The 12,589-nt window shown below is 41.3% G+C and overlaps 2 protein-coding genes across 3 annotated transcripts in view; one reads left to right on the forward strand and one right to left on the reverse strand.

The window, feature by feature from the left end:
- Window positions 1–5,822, reverse strand: part of TTI1 (TELO2 interacting protein 1) — a 45,114-nt gene extending 39,292 nt beyond the window's left edge. The window contains exon 1 of the mRNA XM_025932580.2: window positions 5,687–5,822. The gene's annotated coding sequence lies outside the window, so the exon portion shown is untranslated. The remainder of the gene's footprint in view (window positions 1–5,686) is intronic.
- Window positions 5,823–5,848: 26 nt separating this feature from the next.
- RPRD1B (regulation of nuclear pre-mRNA domain containing 1B) overlaps window positions 5,849–12,589 on the forward strand; it is a 52,388-nt gene continuing 45,647 nt past the window's right edge. The window contains exons 1-2 of one of the 2 annotated variants that reach the window (XM_025932251.2): window positions 5,849–6,378; window positions 11,676–11,805. In XM_025932251.2, coding sequence (XP_025788036.1) covers window positions 6,228–6,378; window positions 11,676–11,805 — 281 coding nt within the window. In that variant the 5' untranslated portion in view covers window positions 5,849–6,227. The remainder of the gene's footprint in view (window positions 6,379–11,675; window positions 11,806–12,589) is intronic. The other variant, XM_025932250.2, reaches the window with a different exon arrangement.

The raw sequence follows: 12,589 nt of genomic DNA on the forward strand, positions 1-12,589 counted from the left end.
GACCCATGGACCATAACAAAAGATCTAAGAGTTCCAGAAGAGGAGGTGCAAAAGGGCACAGCTGAGAAACCACTCAAAGAAATAATGGCTGACAACTCCCTCAAATTTGGCAAGAAACATACATCTATATACTCAGGAAGCTTAGTGAACCCCAAATAGGATAAATCCAAAGAAATTTACACTGATTATAATTACATCATAATTTAATTCTGAAAAGGAATGACAAAAGAAATAACGAAAGCAGTCAGAAAAATGATACCTTGCCTATAGAGAAAAAATAATTGGAATGACAATGGAGTTCTCATCAGAAACCATGTAAGCCAGAAAGAAGTGGCACAATAACTTTCAGGTGCTGGGAGAAAAAAAAGAAAAAAAAAAAAAAAAAAAAAAAGAACTGTCGAGACAGAATCCTATACTGAGCCAAAATGCCCATCAGGAGTGCAGTGTAAATCGAGACATTCTCAGATGAAAGAAAACTAAAAGAATTTATCACCATCAGGCCTGCTCTAAAAAAAACATAGCTAAAGGAAATTCTTTCAACAGAAAGGACACATTAAAAAAAGGAATACTAGGGGTGCCTGGGTGGCTCAGTTGGTTAAGCATCTGACTTCAGCTCAGGTCATGATCTCACAGTTCATGAATTCGAGCCCCATATGGGACTCTGCTGACAGCTCAAAGCCTGGAGCCTGCTTCAGATTCTATGTCTCCCTCTCTCTCTCTCAAAAATAAATAAACATTAAATAAAAAAAAAAAAAAAGGAATACTTGTGTCAAGGAGGAAGAAAGAACATGGTATGTGAAGATTTGTATAAATAGGCTTTCCTTATTCTTTTGAGTTTTCTAAATTGTGTTTGATAGTTGAAGCAAAAATTGTAACCCTGTCTGATTTGGATCTAAATGTACGTGTAGAGGAAATATTTACAACAATTATATTATAAATGGGGGAGGGTAAGGAGACATAAAGGGAAGTAAGGCTGCTATCCTTCACTAGTGCTGGTAAAGATAAATTACGTACAATGTGATACCTAGAAGAACCATTAAAATGGTTCCAAAGGGATACATTCAGAAATGCTGTAATAATAAAATGGAATTCCAAAGAATGTTCAAGTAACCTATAAGAAAGCTAGAAAAAGAAAACAGAGAAACAAAAACCAGAACAGAAAACAAAAAATAAAATGGAAGATTAAGCTCTATCATAATAATTATATTAAATATGAAAGGTCTAAATATACCAATGAAAAAATAAATACAGAATGTCAGAATAGATTACAAAATATGACCTATGTCTATGCTGTCTACAAGAAACTCTCTTCAAATAGAATATAAGTAGGTTGAAAGTAAAAGAACAGACGAAAAGGGATATTATCATGCAAACATTAATCAAAAGCATGCAAGAGTGGTTATCTCAACATCAGATAGACTTCAGAAAAAAGAAAATTACCAGAGATAGGGAGGGACATTCTATAACCATTAAAGGGGAAACCAATAGAGAAGACAGCAATCTCCAACGGATTCTGTCAAGACATAAATGCTAGATACAAAACAACCACAAGATGTGTGAAGCAAAAATAGAATAAAACTGAAAGGAGAACTATAGGTGGTCACCACAAGTATAGGTGGTGACGTCAATGTTCTTCTCTCAAAAACTGATAAAACAAGTAGGAAATCAGCAAGGATAACAGAACTCAAGAACACCTCCACCAACAGGATCTAAGCAACATTTAAAGAACACTACAACCCACAACAGGAGAATACACTTTCAAGTGACCATAGAACAGATACCAAGATGGGTCGTATCTTGCACCACGAAACAGAGAATACAGTATGATCCCCAACCACAATGGAATTAAACTAGAAATCTCAGTAACAGAGATAACAGGAAAATCTCCAAATACCTGGAAACTAAGCAACACATTTCTAATTAATCCATGGATCAAAGAGGAAATCTCAAGGGAAATTTTAAAAAGATACATAAAAATGAATGAAAGTAAGGGACGCCTATGTGGCTCAGTTGGTTAACTCTTAATTTCAGCTCAGGTCACAATCTTGAGGCTGTGAGATCCAGCTCGGCATCAGGCTCAGTGCAGAGTCTGTTTGGGATTCTCCCTCTTCCGCTCTCTCTGCCCTTCCCTGCTCGAGTTCTCTCTTTCTCTTTCTCAAAGCAAACTTTAAAAAAAAAAAAAAAAAGAAAAGAAAGAAATGAAAGTAAAAATACAATGTATCAAAATTTGTGTGCCACAGCTATAGCCATGCTGAGAGGGAAATTTACAGCAGTAAATACATATATTAGAAAAGGGAAAAGGTCCCAAATCAATAATCTAAACTTCTACCTTAAGAACCTTGAAAAAGAGGAGCAAAATAAAACCAAAGAAAGCAGAAGAAAATAATAAAAAGCAGAGCAGAAATCAATGAAATTGAGAACAGAAAATAGAGAAAAATCCATGAAACAACTGGTTCTTTGAAAAGATCAATAAAATCGACAAACTTCTAGCAAGACTGATGAGAGGGAAAGACAGACAGAGAGATACCAAAGAAAAAGAAAAGAAATCCTCAGGCCCAGACAGTTTCATTGGAAGCTTCCACCAACCATTTAAGGAATTAACACCAATTGTACACAATCTTCTAGAAAATGAAGAGGAGGAAATCTTCTCAGCTATTTTACGAAGCCACTATCACCCTGATACCAAAACCCAACAAAGACAATACATAAATAAAAAACCTGCAAATTTCCTCCATGAACACAGATGCAAAAATCCTAAACAAAGTATTAGAAAATACAACTCAGCAGCATGTAAAAACAATTATATACTATGACAAAGTAGGTTTTATTCCAGAGATGGAAGGCTGACTCAATATTTGAAAATCAATCAGTGCAATTAGCATTAATGGGCTAAAGAAAAAAAAAATCACATGATTATATCCCCCTCGTCGTTCACTTCTAAGTGTTGAAGTGTTCTAGGACTCAGTCACTGGGCCTATTTCTTTCTCCACTTATTCCCCCTTATGACTCCCACATTTATATCTCCATCTCCATCAGATCTCTCCCTTAAACTCCAGACCTATGAACCCCGCTGCCTATGGAGACACCTCTACTTGGGGAGGCATTTCCACCTGGACACGTACAAACCTAAACTCCTGCTTTCACTGCTCAAACCATCTCTTTCCGCAATTCAGTAAACGCAATCTCCCATTTTTACGGCTGCTTCGGAGAAAACCTTTGGCACCACATAAACTCATTTTTGTTTCGGATCGCTTATCTAATTTGTCAGCAAGTCCTAGTCTTCCTCTAAAAGACAAAATCCCCAGATTCCTATCTCCAGAATCTGACCCTCTCTCACCACCCGGTCTTCACCTTTCACCTAGGTTATCACAACAGCCGCTGAATTGGTCTTCCCGCTTCGGCCCGTGCACCCTTGCTATTTTCTTTTTTTTTTTTTTTTTTAATTTTTTTTTTAACGTTTATTTATTTTTGAGACAGAGAGAGACAGAGCATGAACGGGGAGGGGCAGAGAGAGAGGGAGACACAGAATCGGAAACAGGCTCCAGGCTCTGAGCCATCAGCCCAGAGCCCGACGCGGGGCTCGAACTCACGGACCGCAAGATCGTGACCTGAGCTGAAGTCGGACGCTTAACCGACTGCGCCACCCAGGCGTCCCACCCTTGCTATTTTCCACTCAACAGCCACAACGTTCTTCTTTTGTTCAAACGTGTTCAGTGAGCTCTGATGTAATTCAGAGTATTATCCAAATTCCTTACTATTGCTTACAAGTTCCCACGTGATGTGGTCCGTATCATGTGGTCTACGGCTGCTTTTTTGAGCTCATTTCTAGCCTTCTGGTTCATTATCACTCCGGCCTTACCATCCTCCTTGCTGTGCCTCAAAAATGCCAACAGCGGTCTAACAATTGTACTTGGTTTTCCCTCTGCGTGGAACAACATTCCACATACAGTATATGGCTTGTTCTCTCATTTCTTTCAGGGCTCCGATCAAATGTCATCCTATCAGGGAGGACTTCTCTGACCCGCATATAAAACAGACTCCTATCCTCCCACAAATCCATTCATCGCCCTCCTTGATTTTCATTCAAGGTAGATATCGCTTTCTGACTTATTTTATACTCGCATGTTTTTTCAATCTATCTTCCCTTGTAGAAGGTAAGCTTCCTGGGACACAGACCCTGTTTGCTTAAAATAGTGCTTCAGACATAGGTGCTCAACAATTATTTGTTGAAAGATATTTGTTGGAAGAATGAATCACTGGCTCAGGAGTGAAGACTTTGGGATTGGACATCAGATAACCTCGATTTGACTCCTAGCTCTGTCATCTTCCATGTCCAAGTGATATTGGACAGATTACTCACCCGTTTCATGTTTTCTCATCTTTGAAATTAGTGGTAATAATCCTCATCCCACAGAACTGTTGTTAAGAATTAAATAAAACCAAGTATGGAATGTGCTTAATACAAACTGACTTGGTATAAAAGGGTTCAATATATGACAGTGCTACTCAATATAGAAACATGGTCTACATTTGGACTCAAAGGCCCTTGGTTACAATTATGACTAGATATTAACTGTATAGTTTTAGGCGATTCACCTTTTTTATATTAATTTCCTCAATCAGCTTTAAATAAAGTGGTGGGATGAGAAAATAGGTTAAGAAGCAGTCCTTTCCCTCCAATCTTAGTTATGTAATCTTGGGTCGGCCACCTAACGTCTGTCTGTTTCCTCATCTGCCAAATGAGAATAACATAATAACTACCTTATAGCTTTGCCACGAGGATTAAATGAGTTACCAGTGTGAAGTGTCTAGCCCCTAGCAACTGCTCACTACGTTGGCTACAATTATGATGATTCTAGTCTAGAAGAGAGTCAAAGCATCTGAACAAAGAACTACAATACGGTGCAGTGACAGCAAAAACAGTCACCAACTAGAAGAATGTTTCTTAACTGGAGTTTGCCCATTGCTGGTTAATTCCACACTAATCAGTAAAATGTGAAACTCGGTTATGTCTACAATAACCTGACTCCCTACCACTACCCCCATAGCAGTGAGAAAGACAAATTTCTTCACGGATTTGATAACTGGACTTTAAAACTTTTAAAAAATAGGTAAAGGGGTCAGAGTCTCAAATAGTGCTCTAAAGGAGGTCAATGAAACCACTGACTTCCCTGCCCCCACCCTCAAAAAAATTAACATATTACTTAAATTTGAGAAACAATCGAAAGGACCCCCCCCCCCCCCCACAGGGCCAGGGCAGCATGTAATTTCCCGAACGAAGCCAACAAATTAAGGGCGCGAAGGTGTTTTATGATGGTGCTGTCACAGACTGAACTTCAGAACTAGACATTAAAGGGTAGTCCTGGAGGCTGAGTGGGAGCACCCCAGGTGAGAAAAGGGGCGTCACCCTTGAAGAAAGAACAGCAAGAGCCAAGCCGTGAAAAGTGCACGTGGGTGGCTTGGCAGAACCAAAAGGAAGACTTTGGGGGGGGGGGGGACAGCCAGACAGAGGAACGTATACGGAGAAGAGCGCGGCCTGGGGCCCGCCAGGTTAGGGAGAAAGCCGCCCCCGCCCCCCCGCTCCCGTACCCGGTCCTGCTCACTCCGCAGGAGTGCTCCCTCGGGATCCCCCTCCGAGGGCTCCCGGTTGCTGCGTTCCCTCTAGCTCCGGCCACTCTTCCCTTACCTCGTCTTCCAGCCTTTCCCTCACTCTCCCGCCTCATCGGCCCCGCCGGAAGTGACGTTCTAACTAGCGCGCCCTACAGTGCCAGAAAGGTTCTGCGGGAGCGGGAGAAAGGGTTCCGGTGAGGCTCACTGCGCCTGCGTGCGGCTGCGAGCGGTCAAAGCGCCTTCCGGAGGCAGTAGAACTGCGCCTCTCTCCTCGTCTGTTCCTTTCGAAGTGCCCTAAGCGAACTTCAGAGAGGCCGCCGCCACTGAAAGGGCGTTTTTCTGTAGCCCCGACACCTCTCGGTGCGCAGCTACTCCGGCCCTTGCCCTTTGACCCTGCTCTCACGGCGGGGTGAGAGGTCGGTGGCCATCTTGTGGCGGCGGCGCGGGTGGCTGTTACTGCGGAGACCCATCCCCTCCCCCTCCTTACCCCTCTGGCCGTCTGTCAGTCAGTAAAGAGCCCCGCAAGCCGTCAGGTGAGACCCCGGCCTCGCGCCGTTGCCCTTCCCGCCGCACTGGGCGGCACAGGCCGCTCCCTGCAGGGCCTCACTGCCGCCACCATGTCCTCCTTCTCCGAGTCGGCGTTGGAGAAGAAGCTCTCGGAGCTGAGCAACTCTCAACAGAGCGTGCAAACCCTGTCCCTGTGGCTCATACACCACCGCAAGCATGCGGGACCCATCGTCTCTGTGTGGCACCGCGAGCTCCGCAAAGGTAAACACCCCCTCTGTGGCCCCTTGGGACTCCCCTGGATTGTCCTCTCCTCGGCTCACTGCCGAGGCCCCTCAAGCTTCTTAGTGGAGGCTTGCTTTCCAAGCCCCGGCCTCTGATTGCACTTCTGAGGTTGGAGACAGTGTTATTCCCATTTCTCGGAGAAGGAAACTGAGGCCCGGGAAGGTTTAAGGTACTTGTCTGAGGTTCCCAGACTCCCAGTTCATCCGGCCCGTTTCCCCTTCGGCTCCTCCTGCCACTTGTGACTATTATTATCTCGACAGCCTTGTAGAAGGTACTGGCCCAAGGCTGTTGTGTGCCAGGCGCTTTGCTGGGCATTTGGAGTAGGAGCCAGAGGATTCTGGAGTAAGACTGCCTCGATCAAGTCCTGGCTTAGCCCCTTATTGGTTGAATGATATTGGGCTAGTGTCTTCATCTCCCTGTGCTTCTGTTGTCTCACCTGTAAAACGAGGACAAAGATAGCTGCCACTTAGAGAGCCTTTATTCTGTGCCAGTCACTATGCTGAGAACTTTACGTATATCCTCGCACTCAGACCCGCTCTGTGAAGTGGGTACAGTTACCCCCATTATAGAGCGGTTAAGAGACCACACTACCTAGACCTTATCTCTCAGGCCTCTCTTCTCATGCATCTTTCATTGATTCTGGACCCTGCTCAGGATCTGACATTCATTCATTGACCCCAGCCTGTTATGTGCCAGGCACTGAGCTGGGTGCTGGATAACACGTTGGCCCCAAAGGCCGACTGCCTGGAATTTAAGCCTGATTTTGCCGTTCACTGACCCCGGTAGCTTAGCTTCTCTGACCCTCAGTTTCCTTACCTATAAAGTGGGTATGATGAAGACTGATATTTACTGTGCCTTTAATTATGTGCCAGGTGCAGTACTGGTACCTTCACATACATTGCCATTTTTTAGATTCTCAGAGTTCTCTGGAGTGGGAACTTTGCAGATGAGGAAAAACTGAGGCTCAAACAACTGGCTGTGGCAAGGAGTAAACGGTAGACAGGATAGTGCGGATGAACATCTGGCTTGGTGTCAGGCACAGTATAGGCATTTCATAAGCAGTGGTGAAATGGGACTGCTAATTACTCCACGTGAGGCAGGGTCTTTGCCTTCAAGTGCGTTCAGCTCGATGGGGAAGGATAGGCACCTTCACAGCTGTTACCCTGACGATTCCATAGCAGAAAGCTGAGGCAGTGAACCTTAGAGCAATTGTGGGCAGCCTCTGTGTAGTAGGCCCTCCATAGTAAAGGAAGTAGCTTCACATGTGCTTCTCCTGTCTGTGAGGTGGAGATCCCACCTACGTGGTTGAGTATTTTCAAGGCCTCAGAACTGGGGAGGCTTAGACTACATCAGGCTGTCAGGCACCAAATTCCAGAATTCTTTCCGGAGACCCAGTTCTAGCCCTCTAGCAGAGACTCCCCTCCCTCCAGATATCATGTGCTGTACTGAGATGGGGTCCCCTCTGGGCATTTGGGGGCTAGAACCTGGAGCCCCCCAGATCCTCCTCCTTGTACCCCACTGTGCCATTCAGATACTATTTCCAGCATCCGAGATGTGAATCACCTCTACAGGGATCTCAGAGAGGTCGAAGTCCATCTCAGATGTCACTTTTGTGAAGCCTTCTTGATTCCCCACCTCATCCTGTTTGACTTATGGAAAGTCACCGAGTGCATTCATTTATGAAGCTCCTTTCACCCTAATTTTATATGATCCTAATCTCATGGAACCTACTGTTTTAAGGAGGCTAGCATTATTATTTTACAGATGAGAAGGTAAAGATACTGAGAGATTAAGTGCTTTGTTTAGGGGCATTATAGCTGGGGCATAAGCCTAGAGCCCTCTGATGCCAAAATTCGTGCTTTCATAGACCTGCTGCCTTGGTGCCCATTAATAAGTGAAGGTGATCATCTGACTCCAACCAAACCCATAGCACTTTTGTTTATTAGAATTAGTTACTGTATCCCACCCCCTGCCACGTTAATTTAGCATTTATTTCATTCTTACTATAGTTCTGGCTTTTTCACTAGATTTGTGTTTTGAGGGAGAAACTAGGCCTTCTTGTTTCTTTGCAACGCTAGTAGGATTTACCATAGTGCCTGTTACAGTTTAAAAATAGGTTAGGAGTTCAGTTGTGGTCTCTGACATCATTTTCATGGTTGAGTAAAGGATCCAAACAGCACTACCTCATACAACTTTCTGTGGGATGTTTTATATCCATGCTGTCCAACAAGGTGGTCACTTGCCACATGTAGCTGTTGAACACTTGAAATGTGTGACTAAGGAACTGAAGTTTTTTTGTGTTTTTTTTTTTTTTTTAATTAAGAAAAATTTTTTAGGGGCGCCTGGGTGGCGCAGTCGGTTAAGCGTCCGACTTCAGCCAGGTCACGATCTCGCGGTCCGTGAGTTCGAGCCCCGCGTCGGGCTCTGGGCTGATGGCTCAGAGCCTGGAGCCTGTTTCCGCTTCTGTGTCTCCCTCTCTCTCTGCCCCTCCCCCGTTCATGCTCTGTCTCTCTCTGTCCCAAAAATTAAATAAACGTTTGAAAAAAAAAATTTTTTTTAAAAAAAAAGAAAAATTTTTTAAACGTTTATTCATTTTTTGGGAGAGAGAGAGCGAGTGAGCATGAGTGGAGGAGGGGAAGAGAGAGAGGGAGACACAGAATCTGAAGCAGGCTCCAGGCTCCGAGGTGTCCGCACAGAGCCCAGCAGGGGGCTTGAACCCTTGAACCATTAGATCATGACCTCAGCTGAAGTCAGACGCTTAACCGACTGAGCCACCCAGGTGCCCCAGGAGCTACAGTTTTAAATAATTGTGTTAGTTACAATTGAAGTATTCAGTAGCTATCTGTGGCTAGTGGCTACCATATTGGATAGTGCCAAGGTAGAGGATGCTCCTCCAAGCATCAGGATCATGAATTGAGCATGCCCCCACACTGAAGTGGAAAAAGATTTTGTGCCCTTGTGTTGAAAATGTCTAGCCTCTTAGATTCTGGCCCACCCTGAGTCTTTAGAAGTCGACAGTTCAATCGATGGTCAAGTCATTTTCCCTAAGGTATTCACAGACTATCTGTGAATCACCTTCAAAGTATTACAGGATTTAAAGAAATTACTTTGTGTTTTGCTTAAATACTACTTTTATTCTTGATAAAATAATAAGAATTTGATAAAATAATAGGAATTTTGATAAAATAATAGAAATAATTCTGAATTTATCCCTTTGGGCTCCATTCTAGGTAGAACTTCCCTTTATGGAGAAGTTATATGTAAAATGCTCTTGGACGAATATTTTTTAGCAATGTTTTTGTATGTTGCCTTGAGTGCAGAAAAACAGGCCTTTTTTTCCTAACTGTTTTGGATGTCAAAACCAGCTAAACGTGACATTTTTTTCGTCAGTTAACCATATAAATTTTGCTTAATAACTGTTCTGCTCATTTGGAATGGGCATAGTTAGGCAGTGAAAGGATCTATTTTGTCATATTGGAAAGACATCTGAACAAGTGAGTTGTCTGTCACCTGGGACTAGAGTGGAGGGTGTGTGTGTTCAGGTGCTCTGGGCTTTGTCATAGCACCTTTACACACGTGATACTTCTGTTGGCTTCAAGAAGCTGGATGTGGAGGGATAAAGTTTCATGCTAAATAAATCCTCATTGCAAAGTTTGAGGATGATGAAAATTCATTGGCATTGTAAATAGTGAAAAACTTCGGCTCTCTGGCCTCTTGGCTATCATGTTTGTAGTACTGAAAAATGTATCATGTCTTAATTGTCCAAACTGACATTTTATACAATGGATGCTGAGTTTTTAAACATAAAATACATGGCATTTGTAAAGCTTCACACAGTCAAATTTTCTTTGTTGAAGTTGAATCTGTTAACTCATGGCATTATTAGACTTGGTAGTTTTACTTGTTGCAACATCCCAGAACAAGGTTTGCTTTAAAAAAAAAAAAAGAAAAGCCTTTGCCATAACGATACCTTTGTAGCGAGAGTAGGATATTGTAACTGTTGACACTTTTCCATCTGCTTTTGAGTAATAATTAGAATAGTTAAAGATACTTCCAGGTTTACATATTATCATCAGTTAGCCATGTTAAACTAGGTTAGTACCAGAAGGTTAATGTAACTCAGGATATCCATATTTAATTTTATGAATACATACTTTAAAGATTGTTTTTAACTTGGTTTATTCTTCTGTAGCTATATTTTAAAATGTCACATCTTAAGCCTGCTGTGTCAGATTTTATGCATGCTGTGTGCATTTTGAAAGAAACAGGTGGTTTCTGAGAACAAGTAGAGTAAGGACCAGCTATTTAGGTATGTGAAGGTTATATAAGGCTTGTTTGAGTTTTTCAGGTATTTTAGCATTGGAGAAAACTTAGTGTTTTGGACTGTCTGATTGTGTTCTTATTTATTTCCTTTAAAAGAAAACTGGGACCAAGAATGATAGTGATGTAACTTTACGGTTGAGAAGTTATGTGCATAGAAGCCAGGAAATTCAGTAATGTTCCCCCAAGCAACTGTAACTCAGACACAGTGCATGAGGTTTTTATGGTTTAATATATGATACCATATAGAGTAATAGAAAATACTACATTTAATATGTATAAGAGAGAAGAATTACAGTTTTTGTGGGAGCCATAATTTTGCGTATCCAGAATCCAGACATCTTTAAGTTTTCAGTAATAATGTACCATTAATATATATTTGTATTTGAGGTAAATATCCATTGGTGCATCTAGAGATTTCTCTGGATTATAAAGTTGGTATCATTGGCTGATTATTGTTATTGGAACGTCCAAAGAGAAATTCTCACCATAGGAACATAAATTACAAGAATCTGCTTTAAAACTGACACCTAGTTCACCTAGCTCAGTCTTTCATTCTGCAGGATTTGATAATTAATAGTGAATTAGAAATGCTTATCTTTGCAATAAAATAAATGAAAACCTTGATTTTAATATGTCTTCTTGAGAATGTTGACTGCTTCTCCTTTAGGAATTTTCTTTGGATTATCTTTATTTTTACTGTCAATTATTCCTGTTAAAATATCACAGAAATGAAAATGGCCCATTCTTGTTTTGTTTCAAAATTGTATTCTCAAACCTGTTTTGTTAGAGATGTCAAAAAGTTACTTAAGTTGTTTTTTCAAACATAAAGGAGCCCTGATCTCAGGTAGATAATGCTTATCTTAGTTTCTTTAGGAGTATTTTAGGGCAGAAGAATTGTGGATTGAGCATTTCCTTGGTGTAAGTTAAATTATCTTTTTTTTCCTTTTTTCCAGCCAAATCAAATAGAAAGCTTACTTTTTTGTACTTAGCGAATGATGTCATCCAAAACAGTAAAAGGAAAGGACCTGAATTCACTAGAGAATTTGAATCTGTCCTTGTGGATGCTTTTTCTCATGTTGCCAGGTATGTTGTCTGGTTTTTCTGTTTGTTTTGTTTGGTATTTAAATGCATTACCCTTTCCTCTTTATTGTTCTTTCCTTTTCTGGGATAACCTTTGTAAATTGACAACTTCATATTTTACAGGGATGTGCTTTACGGTGTTGCAGAGGCCAAATTATAATTTTATGTTTTGTTGCACCCTTAAGAACTGTTTCAGACATGTAAACATTTTGATGCATTGAAGAGATTGAGTCTAGCACTTGTAGAACATTTTTTACCCTAAATATATTCATTTATTGAACTCATTTCTTGAATATGGTGTTTTCCTTGGTTTGACCAAGTTGTCTCATTAGTTTATGGTCAGAAAACAAAGCTAAAGAGTATGTGGAAGCTTTTCAGTAACAAAACCTTAATAGCAAGATATTAGTTGCTTATGCCTTCATTTTTCCTCCCTTTCCTTCTTCTAGATGTCTAGAGGTCTAGTTTACTAAAAATAGTAGTCATCACTATAACAATAGAGATAATTATTAGTGTGAAAAGTAGATATTTGCTCTGGCTATATCATATTAAATCTTTTCTGTTTGTTTTGTGAACGAGAGGACTAGAGCATAGAGCACACGTGTAGCTAATATCACAGAAAATACATTTGATTAGAACTTTTATAAATCATTTTTAGTTATTTAAAAACAAACTGCTTCCTGTAGACCCAAGTTGGGTGCCCAGGAGGAGCAAAGAAAAACTATTTTTCACTAGAATATTAGCAGACGTATAAAAAAAAAAAAATCTTTGCGAAAGGAAATTGGGAAGA

This window comes from Puma concolor, chromosome A3 (genome assembly GCF_028749965.1).
Source record: "Puma concolor isolate L17-30 chromosome A3, mPumCon1.1.hap2, whole genome shotgun sequence".
Classification (NCBI taxonomy): Eukaryota; Metazoa; Chordata; class Mammalia; order Carnivora; family Felidae; genus Puma; species Puma concolor.